Below are 15,394 nucleotides of genomic sequence, written 5' to 3'. Positions count from 1 at the left end.
TTTTAGCTGCTCTACCACACTTCTGATTCCTGTTTTGCTTCCTGTTGAGTAAAACCTTAATTTTCATGCCCCCTGCTGCATCGTGAGCAGCATTAGTTTAAATATACGTAGCATTCATTGAGATATGTCCCATTGCTGTATATTTATATCCAGAAAATTACATGGTTATATTTTAGTACTAAACACAAAAGACGAAAAGAATCTTAGGTTCTCTTCCTGAGGTTCATGGGCACACAGACATTGCCAGAACTACTGAGGGGGGCAGACTAGGGCTGGGAACGGATCTGAGTGTCCAGCACAGTGAAGCATTTGTTTATTTTTTAGTAGTCGAATTTACATACATGTAGCAGTAGGCAGGATATTAGAGGGAAGTAGTGAAAAGGGAAGAAAATCGGGGCCTAGCAAACAGGAATTCAGATCCTAGTCCTACTGCTTCCCACTTGTGACCTTGGGCAAGTCACCTTCCAAAGCATCTGTAATCAGGGAAACCATATTCCAGTTGGCTACTTTAAACAGCTGTTCTCTGGTGAAGGTGCTTTTCAGACTTAAAGTGCTGAAATAGACCTTGGTTATCACTGTTGTTATATTACATCCCTTCGGGGCCTTCAGTAGAATCCCTCCTTCCTCTCCCACCCGTTTCTCTAACCCAGTCACCTTGCCAGGAGCCAATTCCAGGCCATACCAACGGGGGGAACCTGAGTTCTAACTGTCTTTGCCATTTAACTGCATTACCCAGGCACCAGTTTCTTCATTGGTATAATGGGAGTAAACACAGAAAAGGGGGGTGCTGCCGCCAGAGGGCGCTGTCCTACGCGCGGGGGAGACTGGCCAGCGCGACCGGATTGGGCAACTCTGCATGGGGCGGGGCGTCGGGGAGGCGGGGCTTCCGGCCACCTCCTCCGCTGTTGCCATGGGAGACAGCCGCAAGGAGGCGGAAGGAGCCGAGAACCTGCCGGAGCCGCCTAGGGGAGCGGGATACTTGGCGGCCATGGCGGTCTCGGAGCCCGGGTACCGGAGCTGGTCCCTGTGGCCCGAGGTGCCATCCGCCACCTTCTTCACCGCACTGCTCTCGCTGCTGGTGTCTGGGCCTCGCCTGTTCCTGTTGCAGCCGCCCCTGGCGCCCTCGGGCCTCTCGCTGCGGTCCGAGGCCCTGCGCAACTGGCAAGGTGAGCAAGGCGGGGCCGGGCCCCGGGTGCCAGCCCTTTTCCTCCGACCTCGCCAGGCCCTGGGCTCTGGCCTTCCAGCATCCCCGCCACCCCGTCTCCGTCTGCATCATCATTCTGCCCACCTGGAAGACAGCCCCATATTCCACGTCTTTGTGCAGAGCCCCATCTTCGTCACCACTGTAATGCTTCCCTACCCAGATTTGTTCCCTTCCCTGTCGCCATCCGACTGGTCAAGGCCCCCGTATCCATTCGTAGCAAATAGGTTTCATTCACCCCTGCTCGATCTCCAAGGAGGATTTTTCTGTTCCCCTCCCTTGTCACATTCACACCTACGTCTGCTTTAGGGCCCAACCCCCCACTGAAAAAAATTTTTCTTTCGCCTTCGTCAAGACACTTGAGCTTTATCTGTGGCCACCCCTATAAGATCCTGGCTTCCTGGGGTTTCGATTTTCTTGTGCTTCTTCGTTTTTATCTTAATCCTCACTCCGATTCCCTGCTCATGGCGGGAGGGGGTATCTTGTACCTTTGGGAGAGGTGTTTGTTTTCTCGGGGAGGGTGAGAGATTTTGCAGACCAATTAAGTATAAACATCTGCTCATAAAAGATGTTCCTAGTCTCTGTTTCTTCCGCATTCTTTTCTGGGGAGGAAAATGGGAAATTTGTATGACTTGTTTTGCAAAGCACATTCACATGCATTAATCTCATTTAATCCTCACGGTGATCCCATGACGTAATGTAGGCTTTATTGTTGCCCATTATTCAGATGAAACTGAGGCTTAATGCGAAGACTCGCAGAGCTATTGAGTTATATAATTGACACAGGAACCCAGATTTTTCTTTTTATCGTGTGATGTGTTGGGACTGGAACCTTGGGGTTTATGATCCCCAAATTATATAGAATTGCTTCTAGAATCTTCACATTTATACTTGGGATTTCAGTGTCAGAAGTACTCAGCAAGCAATGAAGTACTCTTCAGATAATGAAGCCTTACAGAGATGGCCTGACTGAGGTACATGGTTCATAGCCTGCCTCCCTGCTCAAATCTAAAACTGGTCCCTCCCAGCCCCACCTGAGATACAGCACATCTGTCTTCAGAGACAGATGCAAAATGCCAGCCTAAACTGAGCTCCCCTTTTTTTTTTTCTTTACTTCACGGCTTCTCTGAGTGCGGGGCTCACGGGCAATGTGAGTATTAGACATGTAAGAGACCTTTGAGGGCCTTGAGTGTATGCCTGTTACTATACAAAGAGAGAACTGAAGCCGATAGGGCCTGTGACTTGACTGAGCTCAACTGGCCTGGATGTGATAGAGCCAAGATTCCACTCCAAGCCTTTAGGCTCCCAAGTCCAATGTTACTGCCACTTCACCAGTCCCCCTCCTTCAGTTTAGTATTTTGGCCCGTGGGGATGTAAAAGTACATAAGAGAGAGGACTGGTTCTAGAAAAGTAAAAGAGATTCTTTGCTGTCTTATTGCATATAAAGCATGGCTCTGCCTCGAAGACTGGATCAGCACTTTCAAGAAAGACTTCTGAGTTCTGTATCTACATTATTAGTGATAGTTTTCTAATCTTTACAGGTGCAAAATAATTCATGGTCCCTTTTTTCTTCCTCTGAACAGCCACTATGGAAGGAGAGGGCAGGATTACAGCCGAGGAGACGGGCACAAAGAGTGTTAAGTGACACCCACTCAATCCACCTGAAGCCGTTACAATTAATTAACCCTCAAACTGCCCGGTGAGATAGGTCAGTATTAAAACCTAAAAAAGGATTATAAAGCACATTACAAATTTAAAGACCATCCCATGCTAAAAAGTGTTATTTTTTTCCCCACGTGGAAGCCAGTCACAGATAAGACTTGCTCCAGGTCTGGGAAAGAGCAAAGATTAGACATCCACGCCTCTACTTTGAGTCCTGGATCCTTCGTTGTTGCCTCCCTCTGCTTATCCCACTGGCTCCGGGCTGATTTTCACTGGCAATGAGAGCCAGCTACTCCCTGTTTCCTAGGTGGGTTGTAACCTGGCTTTCCCTTCTTGGAACAACCCACCATTGGGCCTCTAACTCAGTTCCCTCTGCAGTTTACAGGCTGGTGACTTACATCTTTGTCTATGAGAATCCAGTCTCCCTGCTCTGCGGTGCCATCATCATTTGGCGCTTTGCTGGCAATTTTGAGAGAACCGTGGGCACCGTCCGCCACTGCTTCTTCACCGTGATCTTCGCCATCATCTGTGCCATCATCTTCCTGTCTTTTGAAGCTGTGTCATCGCTGTCAAAGCTGGGGGAGGTAGAGGATGCCAGAGGTTTCACCCCAGTGGCTTTTGCCATGCTGGGAGTCAATTCCGTCCGCTCTCGGATGAGGAGGGCCCTGGTGTTTGGCATGGTTGTGCCCTCAATGCTGGTGCCATGGCTCCTGCTCTGTGCCTCCTGGCTCATTCCCCAGACCTCTTTCCTCAGTAACGTCTGTGGACTTGGAATTGGGCTAACGTGTATCCTTCCTAGAAGGTAACTGTAGAACAATGACATGCCAAAGGGTGAACCAAGTTGTAGGGCCTGGGGGTGTCAAGTAGATAGTAGAGCTGTGAGCTCAGATGTAGGTTAATCTGTGTGCTAACTTCAGCTTCGAAAACCATGTGGCCTCGGGCAGGTCACTTCCCTTCTTTAGGCCAGAGTTTTCTCATCTGGAAAAGATCACCATAGCTCACTCCTCACACTGGCTCAGCACTGCCAGTTAGTAAAATACTCTGTATTGATTTTTTCCAAGGTGTAAACCTACATTTGACTAATTTTTTTTTTATTGGAGGAACCTGAACTACCCATGGGCTGGAGATGTTCCATGAAAGGAATAGGAAGCAGGTTTGTTTGTTTTTGTTTGGCTTAATCTTTTTCTCAGAAGAAAAAAAAAATTTTTTTTTATGGTAGGCTTTTACCATATGGGTAGTTAAAAACGTAGGATAAGCCTCATATTCCTTGTATAAATATTCTGGCAATTAGGGGCACGTATCCTAAAATAGAAAGTGGATTTTTTTTTAAACGTCAGAATGGTCGTGCTTGGAGTTGGACAAGGTGCATTCCTGGCGTATCTTACAATTTGTGATTCTGTGAGCTATTAGTGTGGGCGGTGTGTAAATTCACATTGATAACATTGTTCTTACGTATCTCATGTTTAAATTCTAGTTTAATTTCATTGGTTTTAAACTTTTTTTCCTAACCTGAAAACTTAAAGCTATACACTCCCCATGTAAGCACTACTTTAGCTGTATCCCACAAATTTTGATATGTTGTGTTTTCATTATCACTCAGTTAAAAGTATTTTCTAATTTTCCTTGGGATTTCTTTTTTGATCCGAGGGTTATTTATGAGGGAGTTGGTTAATTTCTAAATATTTGGTGATTTCCCAGATTTCTTTTTGTTATTGATTTCTTACTTTATTTCATGTGGTCAGAGAAAATTCTTTGTAAGATTACAGTCCTTTTAAATTATTTCTGGCCCAGCATTTGATACATCTTGGTGAGTATTCTGTGTGTACTTGAAAGGAATGTGCATTCTGCAATTGGTGGGTGTAGTGTTCAGTATATGTCAGTTAGGTCAAGGTATTGTTCAAATCTTCTATATCCTTATAGTTATTCTATTTATTACTGGGAGAAGACTGTTGACATCTCCAGCTAATACTGTAGATCTCTTTTTTGCTTTCAGTTCTTATCAGTTTTTGGCTTCAAGTGTTTTGAAGTTCTGTGTATTGGATACATACACATTTGGGATTGTTATATCATCTTAATGAATTTACCCTTTACTGTTATGAAATTGACCCTTTAAATCCCTGGTAATATTCTTTGCCCTAAATTCTTCATTGTCTGATATTAATTTACTTATTCCAGCTTTCTCCTTTCTTAGAATTAGGATTTACAAGGTATATATTTTCCCATCCTTATATTTTTAACATGTTTATGTCTACATTTAAAGAATCTTTCTTGTAGATAGCATATAGGTGGTTCTCTGTCTGACAGTCTCTGCCTTTTAAAGGCTTGTTTAGCCTATTTGCATTTAGTGTAATTATTGATATAGTGGGATTAAGTCTACCAGCTTGCTTTTTGTGTTCTCTTTGTCTCAAATGTTCTTTGTTCCTTTTTACCTCTTTTCCTGCCTTCAATTGCATATTTTTTTTAGTATTTCGTTTTATCTTCTTTGCTTATTAACCATGCCTCTTTGTTTTATTTTTTAGTGGTTGCTCTAGAGTTTAAGTATGCATTTTTAGTTTATCACAGGCTACATTCAGATAATATACCACTTTGTATGTAAGAATCTTATTCCATTGTATTTCTGTTTTCCTTCTTTCCATCCTTTGTGTTATTGTTGTTATATGTTTTACTTCTACACATGTTATAAACCTCACAATACATTGCTACTTCTCTTGTTTTAAACAGTCAATTATATTTTTTAAAGAGCAACATTTACTCACATATTTATCATCTCTATTTTTCTTCATTCTTTTGTGTAGATCCAAATTCCCATCTGGTACCATTTTCCTTTAGCCTAAAGAGCTTCCTTTAACATTACAGTAGGTATGCTGGTGAAAAATTCTCTCCATCTTTGGTTCTTTGAAGATGCCTTTAGTTCACTAAATATAGAATTCTAGCCTTCTCTGATCTCCTTTCACTTCTAAAGATGTCCTTGCATTACTTCTGGTTTGTATTGTTTCTGATAAGAAATCAGTAATCATTTTTATTGTTTCCCTGTATAATTCGTTGTTTTTCTCTGGCTCATTTCACAATTTTTTCTTTATCACTGGCTTTTAGCTATTATCTTGTGCCTTGAGGTGGTGTTTTTGTGTTTACCTTACTTGGAGTTTGTTGATCTTGGATGTATGAGTTTAGAATTTTCATCAAGTCTAAAAAAATTATCGTCATTATGTCTTGAAGTGTTTTTTTTCTATCCTCTTTTCTCTTTTCCTTGTAGGTTACCAATTACGTATACATAAGCTACATGGTATTGTTCAGTGGGTCCCTAAGGCTGTTTGTGTTTGTTTTTTTTTAATTTTTGCCTTTTTTCCCCTCCACATTTCAGTTTGGATAATTTCTATCACACTGCCTTCAAGTTCAGCAATCTCATCTTCCGCAGCGTCTACTCTGCTGTTAAACCTACCCAGTTAGTTTTTTATTTCTCGTGTTGTATATTTCAGTTCAAGAGGTTCTTCTTTATGGTTTTCATTTCTGTATTGTGATTCTTTTTTTTTTTTTTTTTTTTGCGGTATGTGGGCCTCTCACTGTTGTGGCCTCTCCCGTTGCGGAGCACAGGCTCCGGACGCGCAGGCCCAGCAGCCATGGCTCACGGGCCCAGCCGCTCCGCGGCATGTGGGATCTTCCCAGACCGGGGCACGAACCCGCGTCCCCTGCATCGGCAGGCGGACTCTCAACCACTGCGCCACCAGGGAAGCCCCTGTATTGTGATTCTTTATCTGTTTGTTATGTTTATGTTTTCCTTTAAACACATTCACTTACATATTTATAATAGCTGTTTTAAAATACTTGTCTCTTAATACCATCATCTTTGTCCTTTCTGGACCTGTTTCTTTTGACTGTTTTTCCTCTTGATTAGGGACCCTATTTTCTTGCTTTGTCCCTTGTCTTGTAATTTTTAATTTTTGATAAACATTGTGAATACTGTGTTATCAAGGGCTGAATATTGTTGTCTTCCTTTAAAGAGTATTTTTTTTCCTAATAGGTAGTTAATTTACTTGTTAAGGCATTGCCTTTTGGGGGTCTCTTCTGAATGTCCTGGGTGTTCAGTGAAGTCTCTTTACTCTGGTTAGAACTTGAGCATGTCCCTGTCCTGTGGGAGCTCCAGGAGTTGTTAATCTTACAGCTCTTTGATAGTTGTTGTTTCTTCAGTAGCTGTTCTTTGCCTGACTGGAGGAGTCTCAGCCTATGTACGTCTACATTAGTATTTAGCTAAAGACTTGGGGAACCTCTTCGGGCCCAAGGGACTTGTGGCCCCATCCAGAAGAAGAGGAGGAGCTTCTTCTCCTTCCTCTCCATTACTGACCTGTAAATCCCAGGCATTTTTTCCTCCCTGAACTCTTTGTCTCTCCAGCTCAGGAAAAAATACTGTACTGTGCCTGGATTCCCCGTGCTCGCTTTGGCAACACATATACTAAAGTTGGAATGATACTTGGATTCCCGTTCCTGTGCTGTGGTTTAGAAAGTGCCTCCAGGCAGAAAGTGCCTCCAGCTTGATCTTGAGGCTCACTTAATTTGTTTCCCTTTTCTTAGGTATCACAGTTTGGTAGTGTTTGTGGCCCAAAGTCTGAAAACAGTTGTGTAAACTATTGTATCCTGGTTTCTAGTTACATATGTGGGAGGACTAGTCCAGTGTTATTACTTCGTCAGAGTCAGAAGCAGAACAGATTCTTGAGATCATTCTGAAGTCATCAGCCATGACAACTTTTGACTTCCTTACAGCATTGGTTACCAGCTGGAATCAGTGTTTGGAAGCATACTGTCATCCCTGAAAGAATTTAGAAGTAGCAAGGGTGTATTTGTTTATCACAATGACTAGGTACTGCTACCATGTGGGGGCTGGTGGCCAGGAATGCTAAATGTCCTATAATGAGTGGAACAGTCTAGCCCAGCAGAGAATTATCTTGCCAATAGTATTCTAGATAAGAACACTGCCTCAAGGAACAGTGTTCTTTTCGTGCTTCTGTACAGTCTTCTCTCTGCCAGCAGCCCTCTTCTAGCCATTGCTACTCACAATTTAGGCTTCAACATCCACATCACATCCTTAGAGAAAAATTTCTCAGATCTACCTAGGCTAGCTTAAGGTCCCCAGCATGGTCGTCCATAGATAACCTTTTGCTCGTGGCCACTTATTCTACCCCAGTACTTGGTATGTACTAGATGTTCAATGAATATTTGTTGAGAGGACGGATGGATGGTTGGATAAAGGCTGACTCTTTTTGGCTGTCTAGGCAGTGATGGGCTGACACAGGTCGGATGACCAGAGTACCATCACATCCCTGGAACCTCCCAGGGCTGCCACAGAGGCCCACAGGAAGCTCACTTCGTCACATTGAGACAAGGTTCCTTCTATTTGGGACAAAGTACAAGAAGATGTCAGTCCTCCCAGAGGGTATTAGGACAGCCTCCTGCTTCATCCCACTGGAAGGACAGAGATGTGTGCTGGCTTCTGACTGTGACTGAAGGGGCCAGAGGGGCTCAGGAGACAGGATGGATGTGTCTAGGGGAAGGTGAAATGTTAGCACCTGTCTGCTCTCTCCTGTTGCTGGGTCATGTTCCCTCTGAGGTACAGGGGATAGAAACTCAACTCTTGGTTTCCCCTGAGCTTGAAACTCCAGTCAGATATTATGGTGGAATAAGCACTTAATTCCCCTGTACAATCAATGTGGGCACCTGTATCCTGTGGGGAGTGTTCAGCCCTCCTCCCTTTAGCTGCCTCCAGTTTTCCTTAATATGCCAACCTCAGATGGCTTCACCTACTGCTACTCCATCGACCTCCCAGAGCGAGTTGCACTGAAGCTCGACCAGAAGTTCCCCTTCAGCCTGATGAGGAAGATTTCGATGTTCAAGTACATCTCCGGCTCTTCAGCTGAAAGAAGGGCAGCCCAAAGCCGGAAGTAAGTTATAGAACTCTGTGCTTTATTCCTAAAGCAATTCCTGGGCCTCTAGAGGGTGTGACTCGTTCACTGTCCTGGGGAATAGGGAAGAGGGTGTGGGCAGCCTGGGCCTAGAAAAATCTGTGCACAAATTTCTCCCGAGCACCCTAGATTCTGCCCTGCTGCGTCTGAAGTAGGGACTGAGCAGGAAGGGGCTCTCGTGCATAATCCCAAGTGACTTGTGGCCCCATCCAGTGCCATTAACAGCCCTCAGCGCCGACAAGCACTCTGTGCAGGTGGGATTGGGCTCCTGCGTGTGACGCTGGTAAGAAGCACAGTCCACGCAACTGACTGGGAGCCTTAGGAGGTGGCACGGCCCGAGCCTGAGAGGTAGGGTTTTCTTGGCCACCTGGCAGGAGAAGGCGAAGCTTACTGTTTTCCAGTCCAGGCACATTAACTGTCAATGGAAAGTCCTGGGCAAGCCACCAGAGCTCACGTAGCCTGACTCCCTCCTTTCAGAGAGAGGGCCCGAAGGGGACAAGAGTCTGTCTCCTGGTAACACAGAATCAGAAGAGCCCAGTCTAGAGCCAGGGGCTCCTGCTTCCGGGTCCTACTGACTCCCTGTCGCTGTGGCACACACTGCCGGCCTTGGGTGGCCTTCACTGGTTTTTGTCGATGCTGAGAGTTCACAGTGGAGGAGGTTTCCTTTCCTTCAAGTCCCTCCCAAAGAACGGATTCAGTACAAAGTCAAGGTGCTTTGTCAGTGACCCCTTTCTGCTTCAACTGTGTGGTACATCTTGCCCCCGCGCTGCCCTGGAGGCAGGACTTTGGCTGAATTGGAGTCTACTCCTTGTACTTTATTTTAGGAGGTGGACACTCCAGCCTTCAGCAGCTCAGAGCCCTCTGACCATTTCTATTTTATTTTTATTTTTTTCACCAGGCCGCACGGCTTGCAGGATGATCTTAGTTCCCTGACCAGGGATCGAACCCAGGTCCCCACAGTGAAAGCGCTGAGTCCTAACCACTGGACCGCCAGGGAATTCCCCACTCTGACCATTTCTTAAAGGCAGGGACGGGTACTGGGAAAAGTAGAAATGCACACTCACCCATTTTGTTTCAGGCAAGTAATTCCTGGAGTCTAAATGGGTGGGAGGTGTTTAAATTTAGAATTAGGTGTATTGTAGCTTTTTGGCTAATTGCTGTTCTCACAGTATCTAGAGAGAACTTAAGGGTCCTCATTTGCAAATGCTCTCTCCCCCGCCCTGTCCCGTGAAGGAATCCCCTCTAAGACAGCTGACGATGTTCACCCCTGGCGGCTGGGGGCTGGCTCTCCAAGGCAGCCCCTGATGAGAAAGGTCTTCCACGCTGAATCGCAGTTACTTCTCTGTAACTGTGACACCGTGGTGCCGGGTGATCCTGCTTCACCGTGACGCGCAGATCTGACCAGGGGCCATGGTGACCCTCTCAGCTCCTTCTGTGTCCCTTGCATGGCGTGGTGTTCGATCCCCCGTTATCCTGGCCTGCTGTAGGCACCCGGAACAGGACATGATGTTTCGGATGACCTGACAATGGGACACAGGTGCTATTACAACACGCATGTTTGTTTCGGCAGCGGACCTGACTGCCCGGACAGCCTTGCCTCCCTGGAGGCTCTTGTCAAGCTTCTTATCGGCCAAAACCTCTATATTTTTAGAATGCCAGAAGTGCTGTTAAGTGTCCTGTATCTGTACTTAATCAGCTGATTTGTAAGCTTGGGTTTGGATTGAAATGTATACAGGTTTAGTCTAGTTACCTAACACAGGTATCAGTGGTGTTGACATTTGTTCTTCATATTTCGAACTCTGCATGAAGGTCACAGGCTAAAACCCTTAGAATGTGTCCCCCTTTGTGCCCCAGCCGCACGCGTCTGTGGTGGGGTCTCCAACCTCAGCACAGACAGCTCCCCACATCTGTCACGTCGGTTCCTGCCTGCCGGGACTTTGAGTTGTGAGTCTTTATTCCTGAAGACACAGGTAGAATATCTCCCAGCAGACGAGGCCTGGGCCCAAGCCCTGTGTTACCCGTTAGAGCCCTCCCCTCCTCCCTCCCACAGAGGTGGATCCATTCTCTCTGGGTCCAGCTGCTGAGCCGACCACAAACACTGACTGCTGTGATCTGGTCCCATCTCCGTCCGGTCCCTCTGGTTTGCAAGCTGCTCTTACACCTCAGGGTGTCTCAGGCATGGGCCCGATACCCCTTCTTCCTGCTGGTTTACTGCAGGACCGTGAGTGGGCCCTGCCCCCTCTGGGCATATGTTTTCTGTCCAGTTGAGATTGACCTTCCTCCCCACTTGGCACTTTTACAGCTGGTTATAGGAACCGTCCACAGCATGTTATAATAGAAAGCAGTATAGTGACCCACGCTTCACACCTGCGGATTGACCGCTGGGGCTGCTGTGAGCCCCGGCATGAGTGGCTGAGTGACCATTTTCTCTCTGTTCCTTTCCAGGCTGAACCCTGTGCCTGGCTCCTACCCCACACAGAGCGGCCACCCTCACCTGGCCCCGAACCACCCTGTGGCCCAGATGCAGCACACCAGTGGCCAGAAACTGGCCCCCTGGCCATCCTGGGTCCCTGGGCACACGGCCAGCCTGCCTCCATACCAGCCCACGTCTGGCCTGTGCTACGTGCAGAACCATTTTGGCACAGTTCCCAGCTCCTCTGGTGTCTACCCGGCTTCTGCGGGTGCCTCCCTGGGGGTCCAGCCCCCCGCCCCCCTCAACTGCCCCGGCACAGTGCATTCCGGGGCCCTGGCCAGTTCAGCGACTACAGGCTCCAAGGAGTGCTCAAGGGTCCTGATCCCCTGAGAAAGAGTTTCCAGGGAAGCGATCTCCCATCTCGGCCTTCCGAGGAAGGTCCTCTCTGAGCTGAGACATTCTTGACAAAAAGTTACTTACTGAACACCTCTATGTGCCAGGCTCTGTGTTGAGTATTTTGATATGTGTCCCTATTTCAGTCTCATTCATCCTCATGACAACTTGGTGAAGCACAGCTTGTCGTCCCCAGTTTACAGATGCAGAAAGCGCAGCGCTCTGTGAGGACGTGAGGTCACGTGGCCTTGTAGTGGCACAGCCGGGGCGCTTGGCTCCAGGCCCAGGCCCCGCCCACCCACTGTCCCGCCCCCCACAGGACACCTGGGAGAAGAGGGCACTGGTGGTCAGTGGCTCGTTTCAGCTCTCTGTTTCCTTCCTGTTCTCGTACGTTGTGCTCGTGGTTATGCCGTGTTCGTGTGTCTGCGCGTGCCCTTTGGGAGCTCCCGGCTGGTGTGCTCGCCAGTCTCCAGGCCTGTGCAGTGTTCCTCCCTTGGCGGTGACCCCCCCCCCCGCCCCACACCCAGACTTCTGCCCTGGAAGTGGTGAGACGGGCCAGCGTGAGCCGCGGCAGCATGCTTATGGATCCATAGTGTTGATTACCTTTATATAAAGAAACAGCCCCCAACCTGTCCTCAGTGTGTGGTGTCTTTGTGGTCTGGCCGAGGAATACAGAGGGCAGCAAAGAGGAGCCCATCCAGGTCAAGTCAGGCAGACGACTCCTCAGCGGGCATCTGACGTGAGGGCGTGAGTTGAGAAGGTCCCCAGAGAGCTGAAAGGACAAACGGGAAGGTTTGGCAACCCTGAGATTGGCAACAGCGGGGCGCCGCTGTGGTGTTCCCAGGGCTCCAGGCTGGGTCACCGCGAGGAGGGCTGCCTGCGGGACCTTACACCAGGGGGTGACACAGGCACCTGCCGCCATGGCCTCTGAAGCAAGAGGCGGGGGGGGCAAAGCCCTGGCTTCTTTGTTGCCTGATCTACCCGCAGGGTCTCCTGTGGGCCATATTAACCAGGAAACCTTTGGCACGTGAGCCCAGGAAATGTAGTTTGCAGGGGTCGGGCCTCCCACACACCACGCAGGGCGGGGATGTGACTGAGCCTACGGGCGCCCGACCAGGCCGAGGGGAGCTCCTGGCTCCTGATCAGCCTGCAGCTGAGCTCTTTGAAGTGGGCTCACGTTGAGAAAACACGCCACAGGCAGGTGTCCTCACAGATAACCACACACACGGCCTTCGTTTACTCCTGGAGCTGGATGGCCTGCTCGGGGCTGGCTTTTTGGGAGGCCCTGGGTATTAGAGGTGGATAAGACACACCTACAAATCCACAGCAGTGGACAGGGCAGTGAGTGGCCTGCACTGGGGCGGGGGGCAGGGCATGAAGCTGAGATGGTGGCTCCTGAGTGGGATTGTGAAGAGGATTCACCAGCCGAGGAGTGGGGGGGCCCGGGCTGCAGCTGAGACCCGTCTGCAGTCCCAGAGCCTGGTGTCTCCAGCCACACCCAGCATCTTTCCCATCATGTTCACTCGCTGAGTGCAGGCTGCTGTGTGTCCCTTAGACATTTCCCTCCAGTCCTAGCCTGTATCCAGAAGCAGGTGAGGTGGCCACCTGCTCCCAGTGTGGCACTGTCACCTCCCTCATGTCTGGCCTTCCTGCTGGGCTGTCTGGTTGGAGCTGCGGAGGCCTTGGGCCTTGGGGATGGTCAGGCTCCAGGGCCCTCACACGATCCTGAGTAGAAAGCCAAAAGGCCCTCGGAGGTCATTCTGTTCAGCCGTCTCCTCCACCCCTGCTTTCCGTAACGGGGTTCCAGGGAGGCAGGATGGGTCTGGCAGAGCAGCTGACAGCAGCGCCTGCCTTGGGCTGCGGCCACAGCTGCTACGCTGAGACTGGTCCTTAGTCCGTTCCCCTGGACTTTGCTTGGGCCACAGCAGGCAGCCTGGAGCCAGGTCAGAGGGGGCATTTCTCCCCCAAACACGCATATGAGAGGACCTGGAGGGGCTCCCAAACCCCTCCCCCACTTGCCTGTTGAATGATCCGCCAGTGTGCCCCCTTCCGCAAACAGCAGGTGTGTGTCGAGCCTCAGGCTGGGCCTGGAAACGGAAAGGTGAGCTCCGTGGGAGCAGAGAACCCCCTACACGGGGCCGACACGCAGTAAAGATCTGTTGAGCAATTGAATGAACTGGGATCCCTGCCCTTGGGGAGCTCAGTCTGGGGGTGGGGGGAGTGGATGATTAAAGAACTGTAATTCAGCAACGCTGTTCAGGCGCTCCCAGGAGGAGCCCAGATCAGCCTGGAGAGCTGGGGGTCGGTCTCCGATACCCAGCACACACCCTTCCACGGGGGCGAGGGGGTGACTTTGGAGGGAGGGAAAGAGGAAGACCCTAACCACTGGCTGTTAGGTGGATGAAGAATACAGCACATTTGGCAAAGGGAAAGCCATTATTCCCCGCGCTCCAGAAACCTCTCCTATCCCCAGGCCAGGCGGGAGCCACTGTAGCCAGAGAAGCTTCCAGACTTCATCCAGTTTCCCCTTTTTCGTCAGCAGGGGGCAGCAGAGAAGCAGCCCCTTGGCCGCCTCTGAAACCTTCCCTGGGGCCGGCGCTGGGGGTACAGGAGGAAGAGGGATGGCTCCCGTCCTCTGAGGAGGCCCCTCCCGGGAGGGAACCAGCTTTGTGGTTAACCGCGACTCAAGTTAAGGGCCTTGAGAGGCATGGACGCCCTGCCCTGCGAGGCCTCCCTCCTTCACACGCCTGCTCCTTCATTCTTCCGTTTAACAAATGCTTTGTGAGCAACTGCTGAGTCCCAGGCCTGTGCTTGGCTCTGGGGACGTGAAGATGGAGAAGAATGAGGCGAGCCTTCAATGCACTCACAGTCCGTTAAGGGAGACGTGCTGTGTGGGGTGAGAGAGAGCAGCCCGGTGCAGAGGTGAGGTGAGCCCACCTTGCAGTGAGGGTGTCAGAGAGGAGACTTCCGGGAGGAGAGAGTTACCCAGCAAGGGCAGGGCCCGCAGGACGGAGGGTGACAGTGTGAGCCAAGACAGGAAGGCGGGGGTCCAGTAGGCAGGGCGGAGACGTGAGCCCGGAGGCTGGGAGAGCAGGTAGGAAAGAGATGGATGTGATGGGAGCCCGTCCTGAGGCCCTGGCCGAGGGGTGGGACAGGCAGAAACGGAGCCTGGAACGCAAAGTGACTTTCTGGGGTCACACCCAGCGTGTGGTCGAGCTGAGAGCGTGTGCACAGCTCTCCTGTCCGAAGTCCAGAGCTCCTGCCCTGCCCGAAGGCGCCCGCTCGCCCTCAGGTGGTGGGGTGGGGGAGGGCCCCGGGTAGGGGTGGAGGCAGGACAATCTTGTAGGATGAGGTTCCCCCAAGCGTGGAATGAGGGGACTGGGGAAGGGCAGAGCTGGCCTCGGAGTTGGGTACTGGACCTCGGACTCCTGAGACCCGCAGGGGCACCTCCCCTAGTCTGCATCCCAGGATGTTCCCTGGCCTCTGCTCTGCCCATCTGTGCCTGGACGACCGCCAGGTGCAGGAGCCGCGTCCCCCCACCTGGACCCAGAGCTCGGCTCCTGAGGCGCCTCCACACCACCTCCAGATCCCAGGCCACCCGGGATCTTGCTCTGTTTTGAGCCTGGAGCCCCTCCCCAAGAAAGCTTGCCTGTCCAAGGCTGCTTCCTTAACGGAACTCCTCCTCCGAGGGGCCTGGTTTCAGCACCCCCAGAGCCAAGGATCAGGTGGGCTACCCATAGAGGTGAAACTGGGACAGCTCAGGCCTTCCCAGGG

General features: G+C 50.1%; 1 protein-coding gene across 1 annotated transcript; it reads left to right on the top strand.

Moving 5' to 3' along the window:
• Positions 1-911: 911 nt before the first annotated feature.
• Positions 912-12,252, top strand: RHBDD2 (rhomboid domain containing 2). The gene is made up of 4 exons (XM_082644870.1): positions 912-1,166; positions 3,242-3,649; positions 8,643-8,793; positions 11,260-12,252. The coding sequence occupies exons 1-4, from the start codon at positions 989-991 to the stop codon at positions 11,615-11,617; spliced, it is 1,095 nt and encodes a 364-aa protein (XP_082500996.1). The 5' UTR covers positions 912-988; the 3' UTR covers positions 11,618-12,252.
• The last annotated feature ends 3,142 nt before the right edge of the window (positions 12,253-15,394 follow it).

Source organism: Mesoplodon mirus, assembly GCF_964341445.2.
Source record: "Mesoplodon mirus genome assembly, chromosome: 15".
Classification (NCBI taxonomy): Eukaryota; Metazoa; Chordata; class Mammalia; order Artiodactyla; family Ziphiidae; genus Mesoplodon; species Mesoplodon mirus.
Note: the sequence above shows the minus strand (reverse complement) of the source record. Positions and strands in the feature narration are given on the sequence as shown.

Excerpts from the sequence above, each read along its gene's own strand:
- RHBDD2 (XM_082644870.1), top strand. The coding sequence starts at position 989 with ATGGCGGTCTCGGAGCCCGGGTACCGGAGCTGGTCCCTGTGGCCCGAG. Across the intron at positions 3,650-8,642 it reads ACTTGGAATTGGGCTAACGT|ATGGCTTCACCTACTGCTAC; the intron begins GTATCCTTCCTA and ends TGCCAACCTCAG. Across the intron at positions 8,794-11,259 it reads AGGGCAGCCCAAAGCCGGAA|GCTGAACCCTGTGCCTGGCT; the intron begins GTAAGTTATAGA and ends GTTCCTTTCCAG.